General features: G+C 37.3%; 1 protein-coding gene across 4 annotated transcripts; it reads left to right on the top strand.

The window, feature by feature from the left end:
- Positions 1-4,946: 4,946 nt before the first annotated feature.
- On the top strand, positions 4,947-11,130 carry LOC146651286 (uncharacterized). Of its 4 annotated transcripts, none has more exons than XM_085385123.1 (3): positions 4,947-5,024; positions 9,803-9,958; positions 10,384-11,130. In XM_085385123.1, exons 1-3 carry the CDS (start codon positions 4,977-4,979, stop codon positions 10,615-10,617), a joined length of 438 nt encoding a protein of 145 aa, XP_085241249.1. In that variant the 5' UTR covers positions 4,947-4,976; the 3' UTR covers positions 10,618-11,130. The 4 variants fall into 4 exon arrangements, with proteins under 4 accessions (XP_085241249.1, XP_085241250.1, XP_085241252.1 ...); XM_085385124.1 differs by lacking the exon at positions 4,947-5,024 and adding an exon at positions 6,579-6,710; XM_085385126.1 differs by lacking the exon at positions 4,947-5,024 and adding an exon at positions 6,695-6,801.
- The last annotated feature ends 4,332 nt before the right edge of the window (positions 11,131-15,462 follow it).

The following is a 15,462-nucleotide window of genomic DNA, read 5'->3' as shown; positions in this document are numbered from 1 at the left end:
AATGAGGGCAATCCCTTAGCAACCACCTCTCTAAGCACTTTGTGACAATCCCTAAAGGCTACAGTCCAGCTTCCAGTGAACATTTTAAAGCACACAGTGAAGTTGATTTCAACTAAAGCTGCTGACCTCAGCTCTCTAACCTTCCCCATTAGCAGTCCAGATATCTCTTGCATTTACCATTCTGGGGCTAGCTCTAGGGGTGGTGCATAAATTTAGCGCTGGTGGTTGTTTGTTCTAATTAGATTTATGGGTAGGAACTGTTTGGAGAAGCAAGACAGCACTGTTTTATTATTAAGCTCAGAATCAGGTCAGATGAAATGAGAAGCAATAAAATGCACTTTGGTATTAATGAGCTCTCAAAGTGACACATAGGTATAGCTGTAGTAAAAGTGAATATATGGTAATTGTGGAGGAAATAAAAACATTTTTACCAAACTTTCAAGACACAACATAGTCATAAAAAGATCCATGACCACAAAATCAAATTACCTATTCAACCCAAATTGGAATAGTGAAAATGTCTTACTAAGTTAGTGTAGAACACTGGATGAAGAATACAGGATACGTTCTGCAATAGAAGCTCTCAGAAATTTCTGAATGTCTTTTTTCTGTACATTCTGTCCTGTAATAAAGTCTGATAGCAAATGAAATCAGTTAAAACTGCAATAACTGCACTAAATAAGGCTTATGTAATTCCCTAATGATTAAATTTAATGTGCAGTAAGGCTGGCATGTATTTTGCTTGCAACAGTTTATTGGTTTCATACTCGCAGTGAAACATTTTATGTGTGTACTTAAAGCAGGACCCCTGCAGCAACTAATGAACTAATGTCTGTCAAGCTTTACTTGACTTGACATTACCTGATGGGCTCCAGGGGGCTGTCATGCCGCAATAGGCAGGGTATACCCTACAGCTCACCAGTCCATCACAAGCAACTACGCAGTCTCACATACCCACCTAATCTAGAATTAAAAGTCTTGGACTGTAGGAAAAAGCTGTAGTAAGCAGTGGAAATGGGGCAACATACAAACTCGACACATAAAAAGCAGCAGCCAAGAAGCTTGCTGTGCAGCAACAGTGCTAACAACCATAAGCCCGCTATTTGACAACCCTGCAGATTATATACAAAGTGCTGTGTATTCTGTTCGATGATGTTTTTGCATGAATAAAATTCTCATATATTACAGTTTTCACTTTGCAAATGTAATCAACTGAAGTTATCATCATTGAGGAGACATTTCATAAATAAATGTAATAACATTTGGGAAGCTTTGCCACAGCAACTACATACAGTGCTGTTTGCTGTGGTTGACTGAAATAGAATTACTCACTGAGTCCCACCTGGCTGGTGTGAGACTCAGAGGAGTTGGCTAATTAAATAAGCCAAACACTCCAATTGAGTCTTTCAATGTGACCTCTTACAGTCCATGGCACATCTATTTAGATTCCATCTGCTCTGAATTAAGGATTCACACATTCTCATTTTGTCCCAGCTGCTCTAAGCAAAACAACTACTGTTTATCAAATTCGCATAAGTGCTGCCAAATGCTTGCATGACACAAGAACAGCTGCCAGTGAGTTGCAGGTGGAATCGTACTACATTATAGAGTTTTAAAGATCATTGCACTTTTAACAGTGATCTTTAATATCTGTCTTACTATACATTACATCACTTGTGTCCTTATTTAATAGCTGGTAAGTTTGTGTGGATCACATCGTCTCTCACACACACACAGATTTGTGGGTGTTAGGGTGGGTGGGTGATTGGTTGTGCGCGTGTGTGTGTAACTCAGCATCCAGCGAAAGCAATCATATCTCACTCCGACTGAGTTTTACAATTTATTTTCTTCCTCTTGGAGCTGAGAGCACAAACCCTTATTACCATTACACTATGAATTATGAATGACCACAGAACTGTGCATAAAGGCTTATGTTATTTGTGAACTGTATTATTAAACAGAAAGCTGTTTTGCATGCCAGGCTGAAGCAAGGCAGTATACTATCTTACTTATATAAATATACTATATATATAAAGTATATAGTATCGGGAAGGTACATGATTACTAGTTACCAGGGCAAATATACAGACAGACGGGGTTTTCTCCATACCTTCTAAAAGGCCAACACATTTTCAACATTTCTGACTGAAATTATTCTTTGAAGCAAACCAAACAAAAATGCATCCTATGACTCCAAAGAGCCATATGATTGTTAAATCATCACCTATGAGAAATAGTAATGACTTAGTCACAGTGTGGGGAAGTTGCAAGATCCTTTTTTACCTCAAGAACCTCCTATTTTCAAAAGTTTTGAGTGTGCCATATTACCAAGTATCTACCAATGCACCTATCACCCCAAAGTCAAGAGCAAATACAGAAAAGGCCACGTAATCAATTTAGCAGCATGTAGATGGAAATGATTAATGACCCCTTAGGTCATTTTTCTGTAGACTGCAAGGAAAGTCTGGACAAAGACAGGACCAGAAGGTTTGACCTTGAAGCACAAACTATTTCACGCAAAGAGATCAAAATACATTGAATGCTAGGACAAGAAGTCAGAAAAATGAAATGTTAAGGATTGTAATCACCCATAAAGACACATACTGTAGTTAGATCACTAAGGATTTAGACAATGACCCTTTTGTTTGTCCCTTTTGCTTTTATACACCACTACAGTGGATTTTAAATAAGAGAATGTGATTGAAGTGCACACTTACAACCCAAATTCAAGGGGTTTAACAAAAGGTTTCGAATTAATGACAATTTTTTTCTATGTTGCTCCTAATTTTCAGAGGCTAAAATAGTAATGGAAAAATGACTGACAAGCAGAATTATTGCCATGTAGGGCATGTGCCCAATTACTCATCTTTTTATGTGGGATAATGAAACAGTTTGAAACGAGAAATTTTGCAGTGCCAATATATGAAGGATCCAACCCAAAAACAGTATAGCCACACTGAAGCGACTGACATTTTTGTTGAACTTTGTTCTTTGTTACAAATTCATCTAATGTGTATGAACTTTATGAACTAATTAGAGGTGCTGTTTTGCTTATTTGTCTTCTGAGGTTCCGTTTTTGTAATTTCTTTGAATCTAGTGTAATTTGTATGATTATATTAACTGTGATTAGTAATAAGTATTTTATATGACAATAGAACATTTTGTATTGCTTACAGTTCAGTCCCCAACTCATATTAGACTCCTTGTGTTTTGATTCAGTTATAAACAAAAGGAAAAGCACATGTAGAGTAGAGAAAAATATTTTTGTATTGTATTTTCTTTCTTTAACCCTCTTATTTGTATCAATGCATTTGCACTCTTTTACATTGAAAAATATTTATTTTGAAAAGAGGAAGTGTGATCCTCTCTCTAACTTTATTTTACTGTTTCACAGATCGCGATGAGTCCTGCCTTCCAAGCAGCGGACCACCATCGCGTATCTGCTAAGTCTTTTGCACTTTGAGAAGTAAACAAGAAAGGCTGCACTTGTTGGTCGTCTTGGTGAGTTTTAATGCAGAAAAAATGTAAACAAGTATTTGCACTGTCTGGAAGCTAATATGAAAACTTTAAAGGATGATTTTTTTATAAATCAATAATTTAATTGGTTATAAATAAAAATCATAATTTCATGGTTAAGTGAGGAAAAAAGAGAAATTCATTTATTTGTTTTACATGGTTAAAAATAACTAAAAGTAAAACGAAGGACATTTTTTAGTTAAAAACATGCTATAACAAGCTATAGCTGTGACAAGAAATAGGTGAATGGACTTTATCTGGCTCTATGCAACAATATCATTATTGTTGCACAGGCTAGGTTTTGGGGGGGGTTTGGTAAATGGACTGATTCTTATATAGCGCTTTTCTACTCTCCCCGAGTGCTCAAAGGGCTGTATACAACATGCCTCATTCACTTCCTTCTGTACGCAAGTGCATTCTGAAGACATTCACACTCCAATGGACACATTAACATCTTGCCCAATGATACTTGGGGGAAGCAGAGGCTTGAACCAACAACCTTCCAGTCAGTATCTGAGCTGCTCTACCACCTGAGCCACAGCCACCCTGGTGTTGATAAAGCGACTGGAACAAATTCCTGGATGGTGAGCCTGTGCCCAGACTGAACAGAAACATCAAAGTGGTAACAACTCAAACCACCAACAATCAAAATTTAATGTGAATTACATACATATGTAACTGATCACTAAGAGAAACAATTTCATTAGTGTCGTTTGTGTCATTGCTAAGGACATTGGGTGGACTAAAGATGCAAAATCCAAATATAAAGTTCAGTGAGTTTGTTTGAATGTTAAAGAATAAATGCAAGTGAAGGAATATTAGTCCGTTGATCACAAGGCTCCAACTTGGACAATTGCACAGAGTCTCTCTCCACAGGTACATATCCTCTCTCTAAGTAATTTATCTCTCTCTCTCTCTCTCTCTCTCTCTCTCTCTGAGCCTATTTTGTTTAATTCGTTGTTTTTAAAAAATATAATAATAATTCTTATTGTTGTATTTTCTCAGAATTACTCTGCAGAGCTTCATAGGTTAAATTCCAGCATTAAGAGGCTTTGATGTCTGATGGGATGTTGAACATGTGGCAGTGTCAGGATAGTTATAGGAATGCAAATTTATTTGATTTAGTATTAGTAGAGTATTATACACTTGACTTCTATTGTTACATTTACATGAGAACATGTCTTTGTTTTAGACTATTACTGATGCCAGAAAGCGAATCTGTATTTTATGCCTGACACAAGTCTTCACATCAAAAATTACTTGAATTAGCCCGCTGCTGTTACAGATAAAATGCGGTGAATTATGCATTCGTTCCTCTCATCAGGATACCTATAGAACTAAATGGTATTGTTATTGTGCCTCTCATGCAGCATGTGTTCAGACATGCTGCAGCTGAAGCAAGCTGAAACCACAGAGTTAAACTCCCCCTCCTTTTTCTACCTTTCTCTACTCAAGAGCTAATGCCAGTAGTGGTTGTGTACTCTCTCCCACATCTGACAGCTCCACTGGTAAGGACATTCTTTACTTTATGCTTGGGAGCAAAACTTTGCACATTTTCAATGCCCTTGCCTCATTCATTTTGTTAACCAGCTTGTCAAGCCAGGTGCCAATGTAATGCATTGTATGCTAGCAAAGACAGTGCTCTGGATATGTAGTTGACAAACAAACTGTAGACTGAATACCTGACCCCCAAACACACACATACACCAGGTCCCTTGGTGAATTTTGCTATACATAAAATGAATACTCCCTGAGAAGTACATTACCTGTACACATATCATGTACTTGTTCAGATATCTGCTAAAGTAGCCGCAGTGCAGTAAAGTTCTGCAGATAAGGCCAGGAGATAGATTCAGATAATGTTAAAGCATCAGAATGTGAGTTATATACATATAGTATGTGACTTTACTACCCTTGAAGATGGCCAAAAGGAACATGTTTGTAGCACATCAGTTTACTTTTATTTCTTGTTCCTGCTGAGTGCACTTAAGGCTGGTAACCCAAATTAAATGGTAAATGGTAAATGGCCTGTATTTATATAGCGCTTTACTAGTCCCTAAGGACCCCAAAGCGCTTTACATATCCAGTCATCCACCCTATCACACACTGGTGATGGCAAGCTACATTGTAGCCACAGCCACCCTGGGGCACACTGACAGAGGCGAGGCTGCCGGACACTGGCACCACCGGGCCCTCTGACCACCACCAGTAGGCAACGGGTGAAGTGTCTTGCCCAAGGACACAACGACCGAGACTGTCCAAGCTGGGGCTCGAACCGGCAACCTTCCAATTACAAGGCGAACTCCCAACTCTTGAGCCACAAAATTAACCAGTTTTCTATTTTACCTACCTTGGTGCTTGATCGCTGGAGTATTTTTTCATGCCTCTTTAAGCAAAAAAGTACTTAAACTGCTCAAAATCTACAAAGTAATTAACATTTAATTAAAGGAACATGAATTCTTAGCCAAGTCAAGAATCAGAGTCAAGCATCACTTTCAGAACCTCAGCCAACTGGGATACATACTTGTTTTGGGAGCTTAAATAGAGATTTCTTTTGGATGCCTAGTACAAACACCTCCTCTCAATAGCTTGTCACAGCAAGAAGGATAAAAGGCACTAGGAAATTTTTAAGTTGCAGCACAGTTAGATTTTTAGAGGTTGTTTTTGATATATCAAACACCTTAAATACCTCTGAGAACTCCTGGGAAAGCCCTGACAATGTGCACAGCTCTTGCACAACCATCACACTGATGCAGAGTGTGTGAGATGTTGTTGTGGAGAGAAAGAAAATGGAGACAGGAAGTTGGCTGGAGTTATCATTCAATGTTGCCACTGTAGCTTGAACATTACACTTCCTCTCATACAGACACCAAGTTTAGAAGACACTTCCACTTACCCATGAAACTGCACTGAAAAAAATGCAATAGGGTGGTTGTTGAATCTGCATAGAATTACTTCATATATCCAGCATGACTAATTTAAATTTCACATCTAAACATATTTTTGTCTTTTAATTTTCACATATTCTTTAAGAATATTCATTCTTTTAGAACAAATCATGTTGAAAAGAAACAAGTTAGTCGTGTTTTATCCTCAAGCTCCGCCCCCTGGAAAGGAAAAATCGGCTGCACTGTCCGCCATTTTTGTCTCTCGCTTTGGAAAATCTACTACCATCTGGAGTTTTACACTTGAAGGTAAATAGGATTTTAAAGCTAACACACCAGTGAGAAAGAGTGTAGACCCTTTATATATGTGGACTTTTACTGGGGTGTTGTTATTTTACAGGTATGTGGGCTGTTTATCGAAAACCATGAAAGGCCAATGTTAGGCTCCAGTTAGCTAATGGTAACCGAAATTATGCTATAAGCAAATTAGTAATTAACATATATAATGTGAGTTAATATTGTTTGTATATTCTTTCAGTCTAAATTAACAGACTATTACAAACTTGCATCGGTGTCTGTAGTAAGTGGTGGTACCTGCAGTGTCTTAACTAGTGATGGCCAAATGAAGCTTTCCGAAGCACTGAAGCTTGTATTGAAAAACGGTTCATTACTCGAAGCTTTTCAACACAGTCCTCTCCGGTGACATCTGGTGGTGAAAATTTTGAAGAGCAGCTTGAATCTGCAAAATAAAACGGACTGCTCAATTATCACTGCTCACTCAAGAGTGGAGTTCTCTCTGATATTGGGCCACCGTTCCGTTGCTTTGAACATGTAATTGGTTTTGTTTTCTCGATTGGGGGGCTGAAAAAAATGTAATGCGTATTTGCGTAATACATTTTGATCAATAAACTTTCCCTATTTAAACATGCACTATGGTGGCCTTTCTTTGCTCATAACTCCTTGATGTTGGTAAATACAATAAGTGAGCAATATATATAATATACATATGAAAATGCACAGCACATTATGGAGTATGCCCCTGCTGTGAAGTCCTGCCTCCATCTACTTGTCGTTTAATCACTGGACAGCTGGACAGGTTCATACAAAATATTAGATTAGGCCAATTGTCCTATACATATTTTTGACCTAGGGGTGGGATTGATTGTGAACTGGAAAGGGAAAATGCTTAGGAAGCTGAGTAGGGCTGCATCGTCACTGATTTGTAGAATCATTTTGATTCGATACAGGATCCGATTCAATTTGATTGGAATCTGGAAAGTTTTGCCTCAGTCAGAAATATTACAAGTCTGATCATTTAACAGTATATATCCATAATTTCGTATCTATTAAAAGAAAGCTGACACATGTGAGACTTAATTAGAGATGTAAACAGAGAGTTATGAAACCTGCAGCTGCAGAAGCCAGCGGGAAAAAAAGAGGCAAACACAGCGCGGACCCGCCGACACATCAAAATCTGACTCTGACGCGTCGGGTCCGCGCTCTGTGTTCACGTTTGTATGCAGAATCCGTAAACCTGCTCCCAGTTACTGTTTTAGCTGCATGGTGTTTGACGACATGTTGTGAGGTTTAACCTGAGATGCTGGCGTTTCAGGCATAATAACGTTAATTTACAAATCGACACGGGATTTTAATGAATCAATATCACTTTATTCAATTTAGCATGGATTGTAATCAGAAAGGCGATAATCAAAACCCACCCCTAATCAAGAACTTGCAAAGTAAAAACATGATCAATGTAAGGTAGCCCTTTTGTTATTTACAGTTAACAAGAGGATTAGTGTTACTGTGCGCTGGCTGAGTCTGTTTCTTTTCTTAGAAATAGTTTCTCCTGCCCTGGAGAAAATCCACTTGCATGGAACAGAAGAGGCTGTGGAGTGCAGGAACTACACTGCAAGTTGGTAGATATGCAGGTATTCCTGGGTCCTGCAGACTATCACCTAAAAACAATAAACAAAATGATTTTCTAAACTGTGTAGCAATGTCATGTACGTATAGTGTCAAATACATTTTTGTAGTCTTCATCAGCTTTAATTCACATGGAAGTGTTCCTAAAGTCATATGCTGTAATGATATTTACATTATGAAAACATGATTTTGGACATTTCAAGTTTTTCACTTCGGCAGATAAAATGAATTGAGCAAAATCAACTCAAAATATTCCCACACGCCAGAACGTCCTCTCTTCCTCGCTGGCTCCATATCTGTCAGTGGAATGATCACTTCGTCGCTATCTGTCACCATCAACACACTCCACGAATCCCGTGGATGATTCACTTCCTTATATCTGTTTGAATCAGGTACCGAAGCAGTTACGTGCGTAATGAAGCTTCGGACGTCACTGGTCACGTGACTTTTGCCAAACGAAGCAAGCCTCGACACAGTGCTTCTGAACCAGTGTGTTGTTTTTTTCGACACACGCTCCGGAGCGTCAGCTTCAAGCGGGCCATCACTAGTCTTAACCATTAAACAAGCTAATGTAGGGCCGGGATATGACTAGTTTGTTGAAACATGTCTGCTGCCAATGTGACTGCTCACACACGGTAACATTACCAGCACATAGCCACAGCCGCTATAAACATGCTGAAAGGTCAATCTAGCTTCTGTAGTCAGCAGCTGGAAGACTCAACACAGACCCAAGATTCAGTGTAACGGTTATCTAAATGTTGTGTGTCCTGTTTGTAAGCCCAGAAAAAGAAATTAAATAAAATGACGACCTTGAGCTTCAAGCTAATGTAAGCGTAATGCTATAGCATAAAGCGACTAATGCAATGATGACGTTGTTAAATTAGTAAAAATACAGTAAATATATCCAACATGAATCAGTTATATTTTTGGTCTAAACATAATTAAGTCTCACGCCTTTCACTTGTTTTAGAAGGATGTTCAGTCTTTTAAAACCAGTCATATCAAAATAACAGAAAATAGTTGTGTTTTCTGTTGAAACTCCACCCCCCCCCCCCCCCCCCCCCCCCCCAGGGCGTGTTCTGCGAGGGAAAATTCACTGTGGCGGTCCGCCATTTTTTGTCGTTGCTTCGTTTACGTTTGGTGCTGAGCTTTACTTTGTCGAGGTAAACTGAAAACTACATGTTTGAGAGGAAACGAAGAGAACACCCATTATATGGGGAAGTTTTTCTCATGAATTCCTGTTGAGCAACATAATGGAAAAAACAAGTCATTCCTTAAGTTAACTAACGATAATGCTGTGGTTGCAAACAGGCTTTGGGTGGTATGGAAGTAAGGGCAACTATGGAACTGCTCAGCAACTTGGGACCCATAGCTAATAAATAGTAACATGACAAAAAATAACAACTTTGTGTGGATGTAACCTTGTGAGATTTGAGATTTTGACAGCATTTTTATGTGACAACTTGTCTTTTTAGATAAATGCAGAGTTTAAGCGCATTACCACCATGCCACTGCAGTCCAGATTACTCTCGCAGATAGATGTGCTATCTGACAAACTCATAAAGGTCTTCAAAAGGCGAGGAGGACAAATAGGAAGAAGACTGCAGAACATTCTGGAGCCCACGGCCCAGGTAAGAAAAAAATAATTTGTGTATACACTTTAGGGAAAATAATAATTTTAACAAAATGCTGCTTGTCACTCTATGCCAGGAGTATGTTGAAAATCACCTGGGATTTTCACAATTTACCATGGGTGCGTTTTTTGTTTTTGTTTTTTCTTTTACCTGCATCAGAACGATGTGTGGAGTTCATAGTTGAACACCTCTCTATGCTCTGACAGTATTCTGCTTCTTTGCATGGAGATTTCACTTCATGCATTACCTTTTTAAGCATTCTGAGGACTCAAATCACATGCTGTAATGAATCCATTTTTGTTCACCTAATGTGTTAATGTTAACATTTTTTGGAATAGTGACACAGATTAAAATAAGATTTGGTATAATGTTCTTTGACCAGTGTTCTGTTTAATTAAATTTTGGAATTCTGCATTTTCTAGGCCACAGATGAAGCCATTATCCAACGATCTAATAAGGAAACAACCATGGGAATTTACATCATAAAGTCAAGAGATGCCAATGGCAGCCCTGAGGACATCGGGATAGTCCTTGAAGGCCAGAGAGTCTGGCAGGATTTGGATAACTATACCCTAGCAGCTGCAATGCTGTTTGGACTAATGTACACTTTGAACCTCACCTACCCACTGGAAAAGTATACCTTCGAGGTATTATAGAAACTGGTTATGGAGCTCAAAAGGAACAGCCTTTCAAAGAAGGCCCAGGTTCTCAGGACCAGACTGTACGATTGAACAGTTTTCCAGTTATGATGTGGGAACAACATGTTTACCTCTTCGAATATGTACCATCCTTTCTTTTAAGCCAGCACTGGTAAAGTTGCAGTACATAGTGAAACTTATTTTTCTGGCACTTTTCAACTTGGGGCCTTTATTACTGCAGTTTTCACTTTTCAAGCCATGGTTTTGTTTTGTTTTTAAATTCAAACTTTGAATGTCCATTTTTCTCAATGGAAATGGCGCCTTGCACCAATTTCACCAATTTGCAATTTTTTTCCCAAGGTGCACCACTACAAACAGATTGCATCGTGTAGTATTAGTGATTGTGATGTTTAGTGATAGAAGCAAGCCAATACTAATCAGTTTAGGTCTCTTGGTTGTGTGCCTGTGGGTTATAATGTTATTTTAAGTCTCTTCTTTGTGTCATTTTAATAATTACACCCCTGTTGCCATATTACCTTACCTTATGGTTCTTAAAAAACTATTTTTTACATAAGTGCGATGTCACAAGGCCCCACAATGTTGAATTCAGGTTCCAGCAGATAACTTTGAGGAATGTTGTGGAATGTTTTTCAAGAGATGCATTGTACAAATATGACTCATGTATATTTTGGAAGCCTGAATTGAAAGTCCATTTTTACAACTGTGTAGTATTTTCAAAAATACAGGTCATTGTTCAAAAATGTTTTGCTTATTTCTTTGATTGAGAGAAAGTGTACAGTACATACAGTAAGATCAGCTTTAATTTAGTTTTATTTATTGAACACTCAATTATATATTAGATTATATATTATATATTAGAAATTTGTTATAAAATAAAATAAGCTTACCATAAAATAATCTTGTCAATATAACACATAGTAGTCCAATACAATTAACACAAAAAGTTCATGTCTGATAAACAAGTGGTTTCTATAAATATTTGACCGGAATGAAAAACATAACAACAACATAAAAAAGTCATGTTCGTGTTACCAGAAAAATGTGTGCAGGTATAACAAAAAAAACTAAGGTTAACCAAACATAACTTAATTTCGTGCAACCGCTTACAATAATTTTTTTATGTTTATCCCACTGATTATTTTTTTCAGTGTGGGTTAAGGAAACATGAATGCATCTTTGGGATATAGACAAAGAGTAACAGAAGCAAAAGAGATATACTGAGCACCACATTATAATTCTCGAGTTATTTAAAAGAGAATGAAAGATTAAAAACTTTCTTGGAAGGAGATAGATATGTATAGAAAGTCCCACCATGTGTGTGCCTCACTAATAGTGTTGAGCCCCTGCTGGTCCATTTTCTGAAAATCTCACAGTGTTAGGAAGGTAGCTGCCACATAAAAGTCGGCATGCTATGAAATAGCATATTCTAATAGTGCTCCATTTTTGAGAAGGGTGGGTTCAAAATGACAGCCTGAGTAACAACAGATGGATTCAGCAGTAGTGAGTGCACTCACACTTCTGTCCCTTACAGTAACCTTGACATATCTCCTGCACTGCCAAGCAACTTGAGCCAGCAGTACTGCAGGTGTGACTCTAATTTAGATACTTAAAGATGGTAGACATAGTACTACTTATAATGCACCAAGTGGCTTACTAAGCATGAGTCTCGTTAATACTTAAAGAGTAAGGTTTTATTTTAAAACTCTGCCACATACTAATAAAAGGAAATACACCCAGTATCACTGACAGACAGATATATGAATTGGCTTAAACATTTTGAAAATGTACGGTAAGTCCCAAATAGTCAATTCTATTCACGTGGGCGTAGCGTATTCAGTGGGTGAAATGTTTTATCACATCATTCATCCAAGAGACTTCTTTAGTCTCAGCTAAATGCAGTTTTCCCCCACCTTATAAACTGTGCATCTGCATCATAACTTAAGCCATTACCACTGATGAACAATGGCCTGTGAGGTCAGTTTCTTGAGCACAAACTGGGTGCATTGTAAGTGGGGATTTCCTTACCTAGATGACTGAGCATGCATCAACACATATACTGTAACGAAATTTCAAGAAAGGTTTTCAACACATTAAAAGTATCCACCCATCAGAGAGAGCTGAGTGAGATTTGAATCCACATCAACTGTTTCTCTGAAATCTGAAACTTCCTTTCACAAAATTGCTATTGATCTCTGTTAGCCAGTTAGATGTGCTCCAGTGTTATACAAAGACTTACCACTTATCTGCCAATTAGACAGGTTTACATTGCCAACATTACTAAGAACACAGAATAACAGTGACATTTGAATTGCAGCTTAGGCTGTATGTTCCCCAATACCTAAGATAGATACAGATGGAATAAATAATATAGAGGGATGGTTGTGCAAAGTTACAAAATTTGCTCAATATCGCACATTAGGCACCAGACCTTATGATCTCTGGAAGAGATGCTTTAGGTTGCAGTCAGCACTTACTCTATATCTTGCACTAGTGTTGTTATATTCATAGACTGTCATTGATTCTGGCCAGACACAAGCACAAGGAAATGCACTCAAAAAATAAATAACCTTTTAGTGAGGCTTTATAGAAGTTCCAAAATCTATTGGGTTAATGTTAGCCTTATAATTTGTATTCAAAATAAATTACAGAAATTTTAGTCATAACAAAAGGTCCGACACACAGGGTCAAGAAATGAGGTCAGTCAAAAAGGTAAAGGCTTTACTGAAGACCCATGTGGCTATAAACAAGTTATTACTCAAAATCAAACAATATTAGAAAGAAAGAAGGAAAAAATACAAAAACTAAAGACAGAAGAAGAGACAAAAATCTGAGTGTTGTGCAAGCAGAATGCTAGAAATGAATGAATGAAATGAACAGACATAGAACAGTACATGAAAAAATTAAATATGTATGGCTAGAAGGTGGTAAAACTTTTATTTAAACAAACATGTTGGTGATTTGAAAACATAGGCTGTAAAATATTGTCCAAGAAAGGATGACTCTTCAGGTGGCAAAAAGAAGTCTGAAGTCCGGGACTTAAATGATATGACATGCATGTCAGAGTGAAAGGAAACACAACAGTAAATGATTAAATAAATCTTACAGAGAAGAGTGATTTCTTTCATATATTTAGCTATATACTCATACCCTATAATTCCCCACTACTCAGAATATGTGTCTGTGTAGTCTTTCAAAGCCTCTTCCCTTCAGTGACAATGCTTTGTGATGTCTGTGGTTGGTATGCAGTCTCAATAGTTCTGATCACCAGGCTTTAATCCAAATACGCCTTTGATGTTCCCAGACATCTTGGACCCTGCTTCAAGATGAGTAGAACAAATAGCTAAATGTGATGACTGGTGTCTCTGTGGATCTTAAAGGACTGCTGAGGAAATGTCATTGCAGTTTAAATTACGCCTGATCTGATAAATGAAACCTCTTTGTTGACTTTTCTGGCTTCTGTTATTTTTTTTGTTTTTCACTAAAATATAAAACTACTCACCGCTTTCTGGAAAAATACAGGACACCCAAAATCATGTTTTTGAAAATTGCACAAATTGGGTATATATATGTGTGTGTGTGTGTGTGTGTGTGTGTGTGTGTTTGTGCTGTTACCTCTGATAGAAACCAACTAGAATACCTCACTGATCAGATTTGATTTCTTCTAATTGTTTCATTCCTTAAAAACACCTAAGCAAGACTAATTATATGAGAGAAACTGTTTAACTGACAATGCTTTTAAAGATACACTCTTTAATTACGCTTTTATTATTATTTTTGAACAGTTCTATTTCCAGGGTGGAATAACTTTCTGACACAATTTTCTGTAAGGCCTGATAGAGATATATATATATATATATATATCTTAGGAAGATGTTTTGGATCTAACTTACTCATGATTGTTTCTTTTAATGAATTTGGAATCTGCATTTGTTTAGAGGCCTTAACGTGTGCAAAGCTGCAATTCTCCTTCTTTGAATCCCTTGTATTTTTCCATTGTTCTGAGCATTATTCAGTCCACTGAGTGCTGTCAAACAAATATTTTTATTTGGCAAAAAGAAAATATCAATTATACTACCAGTTGTACAGTTGACATCATGATCACTAACAAAAAGCATTAGCTTCACAAGTTAAAAGACATTGTAGAACCTTCAGCACCACATATAATATATAGTATACACATATATTATACACATATAATATAAGATAATCAAACTTGTGAAAACAATTCTTATTTTTTTAGTAATTAAAATATATGTTGTTTATTCATTCCTGAAATAAGGATGATTCAAATAAATATTAAAAGCTGCCATGCCTAACTCCACCACAACTATACATTTCTAAATGTAATAGGGTTTTACATTCAGCAAAATGTGATGCAGTTTTGAATGCTGACTTTAAAACACCACTCTAAACACTGGTAGTTGATTAGCACGACTGGCTGACTGTCTATTTGATAGCCACATTATTCACAGAACCAATATGAGTCACTATTATAGATTATTACCACATGAAAAGACTAAATCCCATGGCACTGAGAGTAGAGTACAAAAAGTCCATGGGAGAAAAGCTTCCATTGTACTAAAAGCATTAGCATTAGAAGTGTATACCTAGAGTAATAACTCTTACTTGCAAGTGATTAAAAAATAATTTCTTCACACATATCATCAGACATTTTGGTTTCCCTGGCAAAAATTCAACTAAAATATCCCATCTATGGGAAAACTGTCTTCTCACACTCTGATACTAATGAATTAACCCCCCAGCTCAATGCCTTGCTTTTATTTAGTCTACACTTCAGCTTAACAAAATACTGAAATACATAGGGCCTTGCTTATTCAGTTG

Source organism: Rhamphochromis longiceps, linkage group LG16 (assembly GCF_057381845.1).
Source record: "Rhamphochromis longiceps isolate RC_006_pf linkage group LG16, R_longiceps_female_GT1.1, whole genome shotgun sequence".
Classification (NCBI taxonomy): domain Eukaryota; kingdom Metazoa; phylum Chordata; class Actinopteri; order Cichliformes; family Cichlidae; genus Rhamphochromis; species Rhamphochromis longiceps.
This window is presented reverse-complemented; position numbering and strand designations above follow the sequence as displayed.